We start from the raw sequence: 18,955 nt of genomic DNA on the forward strand, positions 1-18,955 counted from the left end.
TCTTACCATACAGGTGCATTTGGAGCAAGGATTAGCGGGTAGGATCATATTTTGCCCCTGCAGATATTCCCGACCATTTTGATGACACACTGTGGGGTCAAAGCAGGTGCAGATAATATAAGCACAGTCATACAAACTCACAGGTAAACCAGCTAGCTAAACTCTGGATTAAACCCCAAAGCCTGTAGCAAATTTATTCTGGGATTGCCTTACCTGTGCAGGATACACAAATTGCTGCCTTTGAAAGTGATCTTATTTAAAATTCTCTGCTTATTCCCATAACAAAGAAAAATGGCAGATAAAATAATTTTTTTTATCTCAGTTATCTCATTTTTCCTAGACATTAAATGGAGAGTAAATGGAAACTTCAGCTTAAAATCCGATATTAAATGTGTTAACCACCCAGACAAATTTGAGAGATTTAAAAAAACGCCAACTTAATAAAATACGTTTATAAAATCTTTGATAAAATCTTGAAAAAACAGGCAGGATTCTCTGCTTTCATATGCTATGGGCGTGTCCGCTGTTTGCAATGAAACCCCGCCCACTCGTGGGAAAGCTGCCATCTCTTTTAAATTTCAAATACCGCTACAACCTGAATGGATGTTTGCAATTGTGTTAGGGGCGGGTCATGCTCGGTGGCTCCAGTGCATCATCGAGCCACAGTTTTAGCCCCGCCCAAATAATCCTGAACACAGAAATGTGGGAAAACTGTTTAACGGTGTAACTCCACAATTCAGTCTTACAAAGTTCACAGTTTTGTAACGTGTTTCAGCATTTCTAACATTTATAATGCATTTAAAAAAATGACTTCTCCTACGTCTCAGATATTTCTATGACCCATAAATTTCACAAAAGAAGTTTCAGATGAGATCTCAACATTGTCACAAACTGAGAAAAGATTGGCAAAGTCTGCAATCGATAGTCAATATAATTGAAGATTACAATATGAACTTAACTCAGTGTGATCAATATGCACATTTCTGATTATTTTATACATCTAAATTAACTTAACAGGGCCCGGTTCCCCAAAACGTTCTTATCGCTAAGTAGTTCTTAACCTATTCCTTAACCTCTCTCTTAACTCTATGGCACGGTTCCCAAAACGTTCGTACGCTAAGTATATCTTCTGTAAGTCACACTTTCGTAAGGTTGGTCTGGACCATTCGTAAGCTCTCTCTTAGCGTTGTTTGAAGGCAAAACGCTATCGCCGCAGTCTTTAGAAATCAGCGCAGCGCAGTACAAGTCAAACTATGGTCTGCTGACAATGATTTTATGATATGGACATTTTTAAGACTTATAATAAAATATGTTTGCAATGGATACGGGACTATTTATGCAGTTGACTTTATTTGGTATCAGAACTAATGAATCAAAGACTGCGCCGGTGTTTGTTCCTCATTGAAGTCTGTTCCCTCTATGTTTATAGCGTTTTCATCACGTTACATTTATAATTTATTTAGAAAGATTAAAGATTTCAATTGGTTATACTAAAAAGCAATAATATCATATATTCTATTATACAATTTATTAAATATTACATATTTGACAGTTTTATGTCTTTTAACATATAGCCTGTCTTTTTCCGTTTTTCTCTCTTCACTGTTTGTTTTAAAACTGTTATGTTTCCATACATTATAAATATATATTATACATATAATATGATTCATACTGTAAAAATAATCTCAGTAGCCATTAAAACTTTCAATGTATATAAAGAATAAATGTATAATGTGATAAAAACGCTATAAAAACACTGCACTAAAGGTAAAAAAGGGGGACAAACTTCCCCGTAAAACCGGTAACCCCGTAACCGTTTAGTCCATGGCAATTTTTTTATTAGGCAACACTTAAAACCTTTTGACAATTTGCCTGACGTGGCTAAATAAAAAAAATTGCCTCCCAAGACAACCCATTATGGAGCTGGTGGATCTTCTCAGACCATATTCTCTATCTAACTCTCTCTGTTTATTGTAGATAGGTTGTTTTTTATTGAAAACATTAGTGGCAAGCAATACCGCATTAAACAGAGGTACTACAGCTGCTTGCCAAGTAATTCTGATTGTAAAGTACCTTACCTTTAGTATAAAAGTGTATTATATAATTTTTTTAAGTCGTTAAACCCACATCAATAAGCGGCACAAGTGGCACAACGGAATAAGCAGGGTGGATGATTAGCGAGGGATACCCGGTTCGTCTACCCGTATTACTGACAATTTGATAATTTAATTAATAGTCTATATTTTACAGATAACTAAACTATGTTAAAATAAATGTTACTGGAATAATTTGAGTAATGTTCCATTTGTATAGAACGTGTTGTCGTTCTTAACGCTGTAATGCACCTTCACGTGAAGTGGAAAATCGATCCCTGAGAGATCGATTGCAAATAATTCAGCACCTTCACTTGGGACAGCGTCATTGTTACGTCGTTCTTGGATACAGCGTGTTAAGAAGCTTCCTAAGAGACACTTCGGGGAACACACTTAGGAACACAAACAACTTTGGTAAGATATATCTTTTTGAGTCTTCTTAGCGCGCTAAGAGTGAACGTTATCGGGGAACCGGGCCCAGATCTTTAAGTTTCCTCTTAAAAGAGTTTTTACTGCAATCCATATTTCCGCTTTTATCCACTAGTTGGTGCTCTTGCCCAATTTATAAAATACCAAATCATCCACTGATCCAAAAACTTTAAAAACTCAGTGTATGTTTTGATTATTGTTTTAAATCTAATCTTTAACAAAAATTATCTCAGCTTTTTGTTCAACATTTTGTATTTTTGAAGAAATCTACCCATATTTTAGAGGAAATAAAAAGAGAACAAATGAAAATAGGATGCACTGCAAAAAATGACTTTCTTACTTTGTATTTTTGTCTTGTTTTCAGTAGAAATATCTAAAAAATCTTAAATCAAGATGTATTTTCTTGATGAGCAAAATGACCCAAGAAAATTAGTTTAGTTTTTAGACAAAAAATATACAATTTAAGTGAATTTGTGCTTAAAACAAGCAAAATAATGAGTTTACGTTTTTCTAAAACGCTTAATTCAAGAAAAAAATTCTCATTCCATTAGCAGATATTTTTGCTTGTTTTGGGCACAAATTCACTTAAATTTGATATTTTTTTGTCTGAAAACTAAACTTATTTTCTTAGGTCATTTTGCTCATCAAGAAAATACATAGATTTTTTTAGATATTTGTACTGAAAACAAGACAACAATACTAAGTAAGAAAGTCATTTTTTGCAGTGTGAAACAGGGTTTTTTTGGTTTAAAAGCAGAGGTTTAATCTTTTATTTGATATATTTGTAAGTTTATATATTTAAAGAAGAACATTTTCTGGAAGGAATTAAACTTTTGTCAAAATCATAAAAAATGCTGGCGCTGTCTGGCAACTTAAAAAAAATACTGGCGGGTAAAGAGTTAATTGACAGTATTTTAACAATTGCCTCATTTGTTTATATTTTTTATTTATTGTATGCAATTTCAGGAGAAACATTTGAGTGTAAGTTGAGACACAACCGAGCTGTTAAAGAGCAACATATTCATCAATATGTTTTTCCTTTTGCACTGCAAAAAAATATTAAAAAAAATTCTTAGTATTTTTGTCTGGTTTTCAGTAAAATGTTAAAAAAATTATTAAATTAAGATGCTTTTTTCTTGATGAGCAAAACGACCCAAGAAAAGAAGTCTTGTTTTTAGACCAAAAAATATCAAATTTAAGTGATTTTGTGCATAAAACAAGAAAAACAATCTGCCAATGGGGTAAGCAAAAAAATCTTGAACATTTTTCTTAAACATAAATTTCAGAAAAATTCAAGAAAAATGTGACATTTTTGGTCTAAAAACTAGACTTATTTTCTTGGGTCGTTTTGCTAATCAAGAAAAAGCATCTTAATTTAAGAATTTTTAGATATTTTGACTGAAAACAAGACAAAAATACTATGATTTTTTTTCTTGAAAATAATTTTTTGCAGTGTGGTTGTTTGATTAGTTTGGTACACATACATTCAAACAAGAGCACGCACACATCCTCACATACGCTAACCTCTGCACTGTGGTTTTCTGTTACACGTTACTTCCCCGTTCTGAAAAACACAAATACACGTGCGCTTATTTAAAGTTAAACTTCCTTATCAACCCACAGATGTTTCTACAGTCAGTGATCTCACCTGGCACGTGCAGATGGAGCAGTGGTCATTGACGGGGCTGAACGTAGAGTAAGACTCGTACACCTGTCCTTGATATTCACATGTTCCTGTGCACACGGGACAGCATTGACCTGGAGGACGCACCGGCCTACTGCAGCGAACCTCAGGACAGCTTTTGGGATAACAGCGCACATCACCCCTCTGATTGACAAACACATCCCGACACAGAATTAATCCATATGCTATTGCGCACAACCTTCTGTGTTTATGTCAGTGCTAGGATGATATGGTCTGACGTTATTAGCGTTTATTTGCAGCTGGCCTCCATTTATACCCATCTCGAAATTTGGAGCTGTGAAATAAAATTGTGCAAGTATGTACTTTATGTGTGTGTTTACTTACTGTACATCTGCACTCCTCGCAGGCTGCTGTGAGTGATGTGAACGCCTCACCATCAACATAAACTCTTTCATGATACAGACAGCCTGTGTTAAAAACATACAGACAATTTTACAAAGGTCATACACAATATTATTAATACACAATACAATGCACACAAAATTGCATGTTACATTACCATCACACACTGGACAGCACTGATCTGGCCGGGTGATCGGGTGACTACATCCTGGGTTGTGACAAGGCCTCTGATTGCAATTTACTTGACCATTCGTGCACACGCAAAGCCCACAGCGATCAGCAGGGTCTGAAAATTCCTGACCATTCCGATATTCCAAACCCGCATACCGACAACCTGTAAATGCACACGACACAAATGTCAAATTTCTTTAGAAACACTACAAAACATGACTTTCTTACTCAGTATTTTTGTCTTGTTTTCAGTACAAATATTTAGATATTCTTTTTTTTATTAGCAAAATGACCTAGGAAAATAATTTTAATGAATTTGTGCTAAAAACAAGCAAGAAAATTTTTCTTGAATGAAGTGTAAAAGTTTGTAGCCCATTGGCAGATTATTATTTGTTTTTTCTTGTTTTAAGCACAAATTTAAGTGCAAATATGCTTTTTGTCTAAAAACTAGACTTATTTTGTTAGGTAATTTTGCGCATTAAGAAAATGTACACTGCAATTATTTTCAAGAAATAATTTTCTTAGTATTTTTGTCTTGTTTTCAGTAAAAATATTCTTAAATTAAGATGCTTTAAGAAAATTAAGAAAATAAGTCTTACCCCATTGGCAGATTTTTTTGCTTGTTTTATGCACAAAATCACTTACATTTGATATTTTTGGTCTAAAAACTAGACTTATTTTCTTGGGTCGTTTTGCTCATCAAGAAAAATAATTAATTAATTAATTAATTTTAATTAATTTAAGAATTTTTAGGTATTTTATTGAAAACAAGACAAAATACTAAGAACATTTTTTCTTGAAAATCATTTTTTGCAGTATTCAATATTAATTCAAATTTTTTTTAGATGAAAACAAGACAAAAATACTAAGTAAGAAAGTAATTTTTGCGGTGAATAAACTCAACAAAAGCTATTATTGAGTTTATACACTGCAAAAAAATTATTTTCAAGAAAAAAATTCTTAGTATTTTTGTCTTGTTTTCAGTAGAAATATCTAAAAATTATTAAATTAAGATGCTTTTTCTTGACGAGCAAAATGACCCCAAGAAAACAAGTCTAGATTTTAGACCAAAAATATAAAATTTGAGTGATTTTGTGAATAAAACAAGCAAAAAAATCTGCCAATGGGGTAAGCAAAAAAATCGTGAACATTTTTCTTAAACACTAAATTCCAGAAAAATTCTAGAAAAATGTGACATTTTTGGTCTAAAAACTAGACTTATTTTCTTGGGTCGTTTTGCTCATCAAGAAAAAGCATCTTAAAGGTGTAGGGGAGGATTTTCTCAAATTTAGGAAAGAACCGCCTGCTCCACTTTAAAAAAAAATGCAATTGGGCAACACTCCTGATTGACAACTAGGAGGACTAATAGTCTTGATAATCCACCCGGAAAAAGAAAATCCTCCGCAATACCTTTAATTTAAGAATTTTTTGATATTTTGACTGAAAACAAGACAAAAATACTAAGATTTTTTTTCTTGAAAATCATTTTTTGCAGTGTGGTTGTTGGATTAGTTTGGTACACATACATTCAAACACGAGCACGCACACATCCTCACATACGCTAACCTCTGCACTGTGGATTTCTGTTACACGTTACTTCCCCGTTCTGAAAAACACAAATACACGTGCGCTTATTTAAAGTTAAACTTCCTTATCAACCCACAGATGTTTCTACTGTTAGGGATCTCACCTGGCACGTGCAGATGGAGCAGTGGTCATTGACGGGGCTGAACGTAGAGTAAGACTCGTACACCTGTCCTTGATATTCACATGTCCCTGTGCACACGGGACAGCATTGACCTGGAGGACGCACCGGCCTACTGCAGCGAACCTCAGGACAGCTTTTGGGATAACAGCGCACATCACCCCTCTGATTGACAAACACAACCCGACACAGAATTAATCCATATGCTATTGCGCACAACCTTCTGTGTTTATGTCAGTGCTAGGATGATATGGTCTGACAGTATTAGCGTTTATTTGCAGCTGGCCTCCATTTATACCCATCTCGAAATTTGGAGCTGTGAAATAAAATTGTGCAAGTATGTACTGTATGTGTGTGTGTTTACTTACTGTACATCTGCACTCCTCGCAGGCTGCTGTGAGTGATGTGAACGCCTCACCATCAACATAAACTCTTTCATGATACAGACAGCCTGTGTTAAATACATACAGACAATATTACAAAGGTCATACACAATATTATTTATACAAAATACAATGCACACAAAATTGCTTAGCGAGTTACATCACCATCACACACTGGACAGCACTGATCCGGCCGAGTGATGGGATGACTACATCCTGGGTTGTGACAAGGCCTCCGATTGCAATTTACTTGACCATTCGTGCACACGCAAAGCCCACAGCGATCAGCAGGGTCTGAAAACTCCTGACCATTCCGATATTCCAAACCCGCATACCGACAACCTGTAAATGCACACGACACAAATGTCAAATTTCTTTAGAAACACTGCAAAAAATGACTTTCTTACTCAGTATTTTGTCTTGTTTTCAGTACAAATATTTAGATATTCTTTTTTTTTATTAGCAAAATGACCTAGGAAAATAATTTTAATGGGTTTGTTCTTAAAACAAGCAAGACATTTTTTCTTGAATGAAGTGTAAAAATTTGTAGCCCATTGGCAGATTATTATTATTTGTTTTTGCTTGTTTTAAGCACAAATTTAAGTGCAAATATGCTTTTTGTCTAAAAACTAGACTTATTTTGTAAGGTAAGTTTCCTCATTAAGTAAATGTACACTGCAATTATTTTCAAGAAATAATTTTCTTAGTATTTTTGTCTTGTTTTCAGTAAAAATATCTAAAAATACTTAAATTAAGATGCTTTAAGAAAATTAAGAAAATAAGTCTTACCCCATTGGCAGATTTTTTTGCTTGTTTTATGCACAAAATCACTTATATTTGATGTTTTTGGTCTAAAAACTAGACTTATTTTCTTTGGTCGTTTTGCTCATCAAGAAAAATAATTAATTAATTAATTAATTTTAATTAATTTAAGAATTTTTAGGTATTTTATTGAAAACAAGACAAAATACTAAGAACATTTTTTCTTGAAAATCATTTTTTGCAGTATTCAATATTAATTCAAATTTTTTTTAGATGAAAACAAGACAAAAATACTAAGTAAGAAATAAATAAACTCAACAAAAGCTATTATTGAGTTTATACACTGCAAAAAAATTATTTTCAAGAAAAAAATTCTTAGTATTTTTGTCTTGTTATCAGTAGAAATATCTAAAAATTATTAAATTAAGATGCTTTTTCTTGACGAGCAAAATTACCCCAAGAAAATAAGTCTAGATTTTAGACCAAAAATATCAAATTTGAGTGATTTTGTGCATAAAACAAGCAAAAAAATCTGCCAATGGGGTAAGCAAAAAAATCGTGAACATTTTTCTGAAACACTAAATTCAAGAAAAATTCAAGAAAAATTTGCTTACCCATTGGCAGATTTTTTTTGCTTGTTTTATGTACAAAATCAATTAAATTTGATATTTTTGGTCTAAAAACTAGACTTATTTTCTTGGCTCGTTTTGCTCATCAAGAAAAAACATCTTAATTTAAGAATTTTTAGATATTTTTACTGTAAACAAGACAAAATACTAAGAATTTTTTTTCTTGAAAATCATTTTTTGCAGTGTAGAACAGCAGATAAATCAAATAAACATATGCAAGTGTACAAACACACACAGACCGTCACATCGCGGGCAACATTGGCCCTGCACAGGAAAGGGGCAGTTGACGGGTAAACAGGGCCTCCTCTCACACCTGACCGTCCCGTCACGACAAACACACGTTGTGCAGGGATCTGATGCATCATTGAACGTGGCACCATTAGCGTGTTCCCTCCCTTCATACAGACAGCCTGCAGAGTCAAAGTCAAAAAAGTGAGTGGAAAAAGAAATTTTATTGAATAAAACTCTTGATAAAAGTATCAAATGTATTTTTGTAGACAAATATAGTTTAAGGCTGGCCACATGTGCGAAGTTTTTAAGCTCGATTTGGCCCTTTGGCGATCGAAAAGGGTATATCGAAATATTACCTGATTAGTGTTTAATTGCAGCCGTTGTTTGAAAAAAAAAACTGCGTTGGAGCCTCTCCGAACCTTAATCGGGTTGCCTCTGACTAGAGATCTTCTTGTGTCCAAAGACTCTACCCGAAATGACCCAAATCACTTTTTACCCGAACCCGAGGTGCATGATATTGCTAATGTTATACCCGACCCATGTCCGAGGCACACCTGAACGCTGCCTACTTCCATACTATATAGTAGGCAAAAATCAGTACATTTTCATTTCAAATACTTATATCACTGACATCAGTGGCCTGGCAAGGATATTGTCATTTAAAAAGTTGAGTTGCAGCCCTCAACTGATGTTTATGTTGTCATTTTGCGTATTGGCCACCAGTTGTGTGATTGCAGTACCAGTTTTAGCCACAAGGTTTGTGATTGCAATACCAGTTTTGGCCACAATCCTACATACTGTTCCTTTAATTAATTGGATAAAAAAGCACTGAGCACTGAGACCTGGACTATTAAGCGCAATATGGATAACATCACGGAGTAGCTCACAGCTTTGCAAAGGCAAATGGATCGATTCAGAGACCAAAATGGACTAGGAGAGTAGTCGTGTAAATTAGAATGCGCCTACTCGCCCCAAGACCAAACAATCCCAATCTTATCTGAATCTACCCCAGAAGAGCACTACAATGAGACGCTCTTAGGTGATTCTCACAAAATTAGACTTATGAGGTGTCATGAAACATTTTGATAAAAAAGTAAATGCTATCATAATAAGAATCAAACAGTTACAAACATTTCTTCATGTAATATTTCATATGACATCACACAAACCAATTTTGTTGTTTTTTCCACATTTAAGGGGAAAATTTTCATTACCGCAACGTGTCCATGACTGGATTTGGGTTCTTTGACATGGAAATATTTATAATTAAAAAATCTAAAAAATAAAAAGCTTCAGTGCATGTTATACTATCAACATTTACAGTAAAGAAACATGTGGTATTTGGTGATAATTGGTAAATGTAGAGACAATAATAAGGAATATAAATGTGTCCAAGACCAATTTTCTCATCCTCCGCAATCATTGTTTAAGCCCTCAAGGAACTAACATTTCCAAAGAAAAAATAGTTGGAAGGGACATAATTGACTGTGACACTCAAGATGGCTACCAGGTAAGCAGATCTTATTTTTTCTCTCCAGATAAAAGTTGAAATTTTGTTTGTCATAGTACCTAGACAACTTTTTAGTTCTCATTACCGAAACATGAGTTTGTAAATGCATATATTTAATGTAATATCATGTTGCGGTAATGATCATTTTTGATAATGATAATCTAAAAAATGTAAATAATTCTATAGGAAATATTTTGTAAATCCTTTAAAAATAATGGTTATAGAAAATTCAGATATAAATCTTGTTGTCTTCAAGGGCTTTTTGAAAATTCTGATGCTGGACACCTTCTAAATCTGGATTTCGTGAGAATCACCCTCTTGAGTTCCTCCCGTCACTTCCGCAGACACCTGCTGATTGTTGACTCTGTCTGGGACCTGATCAAGGCCGCCTCCGTGGGAATTTGCTGTGTATCGCTGTGACATTCTTGCGGACTGAGGGACCTAGATTTGAGGCCGGGATTTGATTTTCATGCTGTACTGATTATGTGCTTATGTTGTGTTTTTCATGTTCCCACACTGTACTCCCCACAGGAGCAGGTTGTTTTTTTCTTCTCCCCTCCCTCATGTTATGCTGTATTTCTTCCTCAATCCCCTGTCTTCCTGTCCCCTCCTTGTCATATTGTATGTATTGTATATATGGACAGGTTTATGGCTAATTTCGCTGGTACCTGTGACCAGTGACAATAAAGGGATACTTCTACTACTAATACTACTACCTAATCTAATTCAATACGTACTGTCAAAGTACAATTTCAGACACAGGGAGACAGGCAGTCGAGATATTAGTTGAAGTATCTCACCATCACAAGTGCGACAGCAGTCCTGAATTATGGGGTGGGAACAAACAGCAGAAGGGCATGGCCTACGTCTGCAGTTCATAATCCCATTGAGGCAAGAGCATGATTGACAGCTGTCAGTGGGATGAGAAAAGTGCTGCATGTGTCTGTAAACCTGTCCGTCGACATTGCAATCAACAGGAGGCGCTGTAAAGGATGAGATGGACACAAACATTTAATACACACAAACAAACAATGTACAAGGGGGAATAATGTTGGATGCATGTTGGAGTTATTGTCATGTCAAATGTTAAATTTTAATCTGTAATTTCAATTTTGTGAAATCTGTAATGTTTAAAGGACACAGGCTTCTCTCTCCAGTCTGTTAGGACACAAAGGAGGAAGGCACTCTTTTGTTCATAAAGTGGTGCAATTTTTAAACTCTCAGTCATCTCTGACCCCTTCTTGTTTGCCATGCAATGATTTCCAATTTTAATATATTATACTACTGTATGTAGTAAACATACAAACCTATGATATGTTTATGCTTATTGTGCTTCTATAACTCCATGAGATCTGACGCCTTGGGTATTTGAATTCTCATCTACTACATGTGACCCTGGACCACAAAACCATAAGTCAAACGGGTATATTTGTAACAATAGCCAAAAATACATTGTATGGGTCAGAGTTAGGGCTGGGCAATTGATCGATTTTTCGATTAATCGTTTTTTAAAACGTGGTCGATTCAGAATCGATTCTCAAAGAGCAGAATCGATTTTTTTTCTTTCATATTTATTTCTGCAAACATTGAACGAAAGATTAACATTAATCGAATTACTAGTCTTCTTCACTAGACGTCACCCTCTTTTTTGTCTAGCGCATGTTACCAAGGAGCAAGAGGCAAGCCTGTCATTCATTCATTCAGTGCTTAAAATGGTTTCAGGTGCTTCGTCGATTTTATTAATTACCTACTTGTAACCTGCTGTTCACTGTTCTTTTTATTAATATAGTATTTGTATTAAATCTATATTCATTGAATAGAGTATAATAGAGTACAAATAGAGTTGAATAGAGTATAAAAACCGGTCCGAGAACCAGAATCGAAAATTGAATCGAAAATCGAAATCGAATCGATTTGGTAGCTTGTGAATCGAAATCGAATCGATCTGGAAAATCTGAATCGATACCCAGCCCTAGTCAGAGTTATTGATTTTTATGCCAAAAGTCATTAGGATATTCCATAAAGATATTTTGTAAATTTGCTACCTTAAATATATAAAAAAATATTTATCATTAGTAATATGTGTTGCTAAAGACTTCATTTGGACATTTTTTTTACTTTTTTTTGCAAGATATATTCCAGATTTTCAAATAGTTGTATCAAATATTGTCCTACACTGGAAAAGATTTTCAAGAAAACATTTTCTTGGTATTTTTGTCTTGTTTTCAGTAAAAATATCTAAAAATTCTTAAATTAAGATGCTTTTTCTTGATGAGCAAAACAACCCTAGAAAATAAGTCTAGTTTTAGACCAAAAAGGTCAAATTTAAGTGATTTTGTCCATAAAACAAGCAAAAAAATCTGCCAATGGGGTAAGCAAAAAATTCTTGAAAATTTTTCTTAAACACTAAATTCAAGCAAAAAAAAAATTAAGGAAAATGTGCTTACCCCATTGGCAGATTTTTGTTGCTTGCTTTATGCACAAAATCACTAATGTGATATTTTTGATCTAAAAACTAGACTTATTTTCTAAGGTCGTTTTGCTTATCAAGAAAAAGCACCTTAGTGTATTATCTAAAAATAATTAAATTAAGAATTTTTTTTCTTGTAAATTTTGACTTTCTTACTTAGTATTTTTGTCTTGTTTTCAGTAAATATATATATAAAAAATCTTAAATTAAGATGTATTTTCTTGATGAGCAAAATGACCTAAGAAAATAAGTCTAGTTTTTAGACAAAAAATATACAATGTAAGCAAATTTGTGCTTAAGACAAGCAAAAAAATCTGCCAATGGACTAAGAAAAATTTTCTTGAATTAAGTGATAATGAAAAAGTTAACTTATTTCAAGAAAAATTTTCTTATTCCATTTGCAGATTATATTGCTTGTTTTAAGCACTAATTTACTTAAAGTTTATATTTTTTTTGTCTAAAAACTAGACTTATTAAAAACTTATTTTCCTACTGGATGTCATTTTGCTCATCAAGAAAATACAATAAATGATTAAATGATCAATAAATAATTTTAATTTAAGAATTTTTAGATATTTTTACTGAAAACAAGACAAAAATACTAATTAAGAAAATCATTTTTGCAGTATAAAATATCCCTTAATTTTTTTGAAATTGAGATTTACACTGCAAAAATTTTTTTAGTTGTTTTGTCTTGTTTTCAGTAAAAATATTAAAAAAAATCTTAAATCAAGATGTATTTTCTTGATGAGCAAAACGACCCAAGAAAATAAGTCTAGTTTTTAGACCAAAAATATCAAATTTAAGTGATTTTGTGCCCAATGGTCCATGGTCACATATGTAAAAAATGCATCCTAGCATGTGACACCTGACATCACATTTTGTTCAATGAATTCATTCTTTTGTTAATAGCAAAATAAGTACGTTTTGAGTTTAATGACAGTAATAATGACAGTAACTTTAACATGATGGGACTGCAGCAGAGGATTGACCTGGACACTGAGGGCAGCATTCTCCCGGCTCAACATATGGATCAGCACACTGCACTGGTGGACATCTCTTCATCAGACACTGGACATTACCATTCTACAAACAAAAACAAGCAAACATACGTCCACGATGCATCTGTGACTTTAAACGTCTGTGTGTGCGGGAAAGAGACTCACATTACAATGGCAGGTCCTGCAGTGATCGGTCGGATGTGGAAATTCCATTCCATTCGGATAATCAATACCCGCATAACTGCATCCTATAAGAAGAAACAAGTAATATGTAATAGAAACAAATTAAAGAAAAACAAAAGCATGGCAGTTTTTAAAAATTGTTTAGCTGCATGGAGTACCATAGAGTTATTCAAATGTATTTTCTTGTTTAAATAATGTATTATAGTAAGTAGTACTGCATTCCAAACTACAGTATATCATGGATATAGTTTAGGATTGTAGTACATGGATATATATTCAAATTTGTTACTAATAGAATAATGCAAAAAGTAATACTCCAAACTCTGAGACCTCCAATCTCTTACCATTGCAATTGTTTTGACAACAGGTCCCTTGACGAGGATTATTGCAGTTCGGTTGTGGGCACTCGTGACTTCCACATGTCACACGTCCATCAATACAAGCACAGTCCTCACATGGATTTGTGGGATTCGGGAAAATGTCACCATTATTAAAGATTTGGTTATTATATTCACAGCCTAAACAGGGAAGAAAATGAGAGGAGGGAATGCAGTAACTGGTGACACTTTAAGATAAGTGTGTATCAGTAAACATTAGTAAATGCATTAACTAACATGAACAAACAATGAACAAGTTTCAATTCTAGTTAATGTCAATACAGTTATTCATGTTAATTCATGGTGCATTAGTAAATAAAGGGAATATCATCAATAAAGATCAGTAAATGCTGTAGAATAGGGGTCTCCAATGTGGTGCCTGCCACTTTTAAGTACAAATATCTAAAAAATCCTAAATCAAGATGCATTTTCATCATTAGCAAAATGACCTAAAATCAGTCAAAAAAAATTGACAAAAAAATAAAACAAGCAAAAAAAGAAACTGCCAATGGGGTAACCAAAAAATCTTGAACTTTTTTCTTAAACACTTAATTAAAATTAATTCTTTCTTTTTCTTTCTTTCTTTTCCTTTAAATGCCATACCAGCTTCTACGGCTATATTTATAGGGAAAATAAAGTGTAATTAAATAAAGTAAGACTAGAAAAGATGTTTAAAATTTAATTTCCTCTAAAAATCTTAGAACTATGTTTGGATTCACAAATTCACTTCAATTTGATATTTTTTGTTTAAAAACTAGACTTGTTTTCTTAGATCATTTTGCTTATCAAGAAAATGCACCTTGATTTAAGAATTTTTATATATTTGTACCAAAAACAAGACAAAAAAGTAATAAGTAAAAAAGTATTTATTTTTGTCCAGTGTAATTGTTAACAAATTCAACCTTATTGTAAAGTGAAACCCAGTTACAACTAATAAATCAATTATATAACCTATTGCTTCAGTCCTGGGAGTTTACAATCAGTTTACATGTCATGGGTCATATATATATATATATATATATATATATATATATATATATATATATATATATATATATATATATATATATATATATATATATATATATATATATATATATATATATATATTAATCCTTAATTTACATGTCAAGTATTATACATTTGATTTTAAAAACAATTTACATATACAGCACTGAAAATAAGTATTTGACACATCAGCATTTTTATCAGTAAGGGTATTTCTAAGTGGGCAATTAACACAACATTTCCACCAGATGTAGCCATCAAGCCAAATATTGAATTCATACAAAGAAATCAGAACATTTAAGTATACAAGTTGAGTCATAATAAATAAAGTGAAATGACACAGGGAATAAGTATTGAACACATGAAGAAAACAAGGTGCAAAATGGCATAGAAAGCCAGGAGATCACCTGAAATCTGTCAATACTGAGAGAGAAACCCTGCCCCCTATCAGTACTAATTGATATCAGCTGCTTTAGTCTATTAAAGTATTAAATAAAGTGTGTTAAATACTTATTTACAGTCATTTCACTTTATTTATTATGACTCAACATTCTTAAATGTTCTGATTTTTTTGTATGAATTCAATAGTTGGCTTGATGGCTATATCTGGTGGATATTTTGTGTCAATAGCCCACTTAGAAATCCCCTTACTGATAAAAATGTTGATGTGTCAAATACTTATTTTCCCCGTTGTATAACTTGTAAATTGTTAACATGTAGTCTGAAGTCATGAATGTGAGATGCAAATGTGTACCTGGACAGCGCTGACAGCACTCTCCCGGAGGTGTGTACGGATTTGAACATGAGAGAGCTGGACATCCAGCCACAGCACAATGTACCTGGCCTTGCTACAAACATAAACGCATGTAGTAAGACTACGGCATAGACTTTACAGTACACTTTCAGCAAGTATATCACTTGATATTTGCAAAGTCAAGGAATGACATGTAACGTGTGTGTGTGTGTGTACCTGACAGGTGCATTGTGCGCAAGGATCCTCTGGATCGGTAAATGTCTGACCGTTTTCATAAATGCGCTGCTTATATTGGCACTGGCTACAAGAATCCCCACAGCACCCCCCTGTCATAAAAAATATCATATTGAAATAAATGGACATTCATTCTTTAGGATTATTATGGGTAATTTGACTGTAAATGTCTGTACAATTTCGTGTTCTCCGTCTCACCTGTTGGTCTGTCAGGGTCACATGTCACACGACCCCCTGCACAATAACAATTTCTTCCTCCATCACTCCAAGACGCTCCTTCTTCATACTGAACACCATTCCACTCACATCCTACACAAACACACACACGGTTAGGCAAACGGGCAAACGCACAAACATGCAGACACACACAGACACACATGCACAAAAAGATATACACACACACAAATACTTGACACACACGCGTAGGATTTTTTTGTATTACTGACCAATGTGCATGTCAATTTGATAATTTTTTCTTGTTCCTCTCACCTCTTGGTCTGGTGTTTGGGCAGGGTTGGGGCACGGGATCTGGTCCACAGTTTGTTCCACTGTTGCACGTCACACGACCCTCTGCACAATAACAACTACTTTCTCCATCACTCCATGACGCTCCTTCTTCATACCGAACCCCATTCCACTCACATCCTACACAAACACAAACAAACAGACAGACAGTTAGGCAAACACGCACCTGGACACACATGCACAAAAAGACACACAAACACAAATACGTGAACACACACATCTATTTAGTATTACTGACCAATGTAAAATGTTTGCCTTGGTCTCACCTGTTTGTCTGTCTTGGCAGGGTGGGGGTGAGGGAGCTGGTCCACAGTCTGATTCAGGTTTGCATGTCACATGACCCTCTACACAATAACAACTTCTTCCTCCATCATTCCATGACTCTCCTTCATTATACTGAACACCATTCCACTCACACACTACACAAACAAACAAACACACACAGTTAGGCAAATGAACACACGCACAAACACATAATAAACATATAAAACAACTACATTTATTCAGAATTGTTTTTGTTTTATGAAAAATATTGCTTCTTACGCACTAAAGGAAGACATGAGCTTAGGAAATTACACTGCAAAAAATTATTTTCAATTTTTTTTATTTTTGTCTTGTTTTCAGTAAAAATATCTAAACATTCTTAAATTAAGATGCTTTTTCTTGATGAGCAAAACGACCCAAGAAAATAAGTGTAGTTTTTAGACCAAAAATATCAAATTTAAGTAATTTTGTGCATTAAACAAGCAAAAAAATCTGCCAATGGCTTAAGCAAAAAAATTTAGAAAATTTTTCTTAAACCCTAAATTCAAGAAAAATTCAAGAAAAATGTGCTTACCCAATTGGCAGATTATTTTGCTTGTTTCATCCACAAAATCACTTAAATTAGATTTTTTTTGTCTAAAAAATTTACTTCTTTTCTTAGGTCATTTTGCTCATCAAGAAAAAAACATCTTAATTTAAGAATTTTCAGATATTTTTACTGTAAACGAAACAAAAATACTAAGAAAATGTTTTCTTGAAAATCATGTTTTGCAGTGTTGGCAGATTGTTTTTCAGATTTGCTTGCTTGTTTTATGCATAAAATCACTTCAATTTGATATTTTTGGTCTAAAAACTAGACTTATTTTCTTGGGCCATTTTGCTCTTCAAGAAAAAGCATCTTGATTTAAGAATTTTTAGATATTTTTACTGAAAACAAGACAAAAAAACTAAGACAATGTTTTCTTGAAAATCATTTTTTGCAGTGTGCAAAAATATCTCCCAATGGGGTGAGAAAGAAATCTACAAATAAGTTTACGTTTTTCTAAAAAGCTTAATTCAAGAAAAAATTTCTCACCCCATTGGCAGAAATTGTTGCTTGTTTTAAGCACAAATTCACTTAAATTGTATAGTTTTTGCCTAAAAACAGTTTTGTCTAAAAACGAAATTAATGTGTTTTGAAAAAGTGAAAAGGGTAAATGTTGAGTTCATCCTGAGAAAAAGACACACAACTTATGCTACGTACACACCAAATGCAGGGCATCGCATTACTCGGTCTAGATTACTTGGGGGATTTAACTTCGTTTCATGCTAATTTTTCACTGAAGTTAAATATTTTCAACTTGGGCGAAGACGCGTTTCAGGCAAATAGCGAGTTTTTGCGACAAACGCACGGCCCATATCGCGTCAGTCGCATTGCCCCGCCCGAGGACTCGTCTGATCGCGTCTTTGCATTGACTTTTTTGTATGTAATCTACTCGCGCAAAACGTTGAACTCGCGTTTGGTGTGTATGCCCCATTATAAATGTTAACATGTAGTCTGAAGTCATAAGGTTGTGAATGTAAATTGCGAATGTGTACCTGGACAGCGGGGACAGCACTCTCCCGGAGGTGTGTATGAATTAGAACATGGAGGATCTGCACATCCAGCAACAGCACAAAGTACCTGGCCTTGCTACAAACATAAACACTTAAGTATGTTAGTTATAGCACAGATATTGAGGTACATTTTTAGAAAGGAGTGACTTGAATCACAATTCTGTCTTAAGCAATCAATTGATATTTGCAAAGTGAAGGAATGACGTGTGTGTGTGTACCTGACAGGTGCATTGTGTACAAGGATCCTCTGGATCAGTAAATTTCTGACCGTTTTCATAGATGCGCTGCTTATATTGGCATTGGCCACAAGAATCCCCACAGCACTCTGCCACAAAATGACCATATTAAAATTATTTTAACGTTTCTCTCGAGGTCTAAGCCTCTAGAATACAAATATCAGTGTTTTATAAAATAAATAATGTAGGGAGAGTAAGTGATTGATTTATGATAAGAGTGTGCCTCAAAACATTGATAATCCTGCTAACTGTCACCGTTACGCCAGCGGGACGCCTACAATTCAGTGTTTAGCATATGAATTCATATCCAATCATGACAAACTACAGGTATATATCATTTGAAAGCT

At 33.8% G+C, this 18,955-nt stretch overlaps 1 protein-coding gene across 5 annotated transcripts in view; it reads right to left on the reverse strand.

Moving 5' to 3' along the window:
* kcp (kielin cysteine rich BMP regulator) overlaps window positions 1-18,955 on the reverse strand; it is a 48,973-nt gene that overhangs the window by 9,439 nt on the left and 20,579 nt on the right. For 2 of the 5 annotated variants that reach the window (XM_065283634.2, XM_073815804.1), the window contains 21 exons: window positions 18,591-18,697; window positions 18,355-18,448; window positions 16,779-16,931; window positions 16,477-16,632; window positions 16,186-16,296; window positions 15,970-16,079; window positions 15,754-15,847; window positions 13,959-14,132; window positions 13,597-13,679; window positions 13,423-13,516; window positions 10,761-10,943; window positions 8,459-8,629; window positions 6,994-7,170; window positions 6,814-6,896; window positions 6,431-6,610; window positions 6,307-6,346; window positions 4,727-4,903; window positions 4,552-4,634; window positions 4,171-4,350; window positions 4,047-4,086; window positions 7-89 (listed from right to left, as the gene is read on the reverse strand). In XM_065283634.2, coding sequence (XP_065139706.1) covers window positions 7-89; window positions 4,047-4,086; window positions 4,171-4,350; window positions 4,552-4,634; window positions 4,727-4,903; window positions 6,307-6,346; window positions 6,431-6,610; window positions 6,814-6,896; window positions 6,994-7,170; window positions 8,459-8,629; window positions 10,761-10,943; window positions 13,423-13,516; window positions 13,597-13,679; window positions 13,959-14,132; window positions 15,754-15,847; window positions 15,970-16,079; window positions 16,186-16,296; window positions 16,477-16,632; window positions 16,779-16,931; window positions 18,355-18,448; window positions 18,591-18,697 — 2,573 coding nt within the window. The remainder of the gene's footprint in view (window positions 1-6; window positions 90-4,046; window positions 4,087-4,170; window positions 4,351-4,551; window positions 4,635-4,726; window positions 4,904-6,306; window positions 6,347-6,430; window positions 6,611-6,813; window positions 6,897-6,993; window positions 7,171-8,458; window positions 8,630-10,760; window positions 10,944-13,422; window positions 13,517-13,596; window positions 13,680-13,958; window positions 14,133-15,753; window positions 15,848-15,969; window positions 16,080-16,185; window positions 16,297-16,476; window positions 16,633-16,778; window positions 16,932-18,354; window positions 18,449-18,590; window positions 18,698-18,955) is intronic. The other 3 variants (XM_065283636.2, XM_065283638.2, XM_065283639.2) reach the window with 3 other exon arrangements.

This window comes from Paramisgurnus dabryanus, chromosome 9 (assembly GCF_030506205.2).
Source record: "Paramisgurnus dabryanus chromosome 9, PD_genome_1.1, whole genome shotgun sequence".
In the NCBI taxonomy this organism is placed as follows: domain Eukaryota; kingdom Metazoa; phylum Chordata; class Actinopteri; order Cypriniformes; family Cobitidae; genus Paramisgurnus; species Paramisgurnus dabryanus.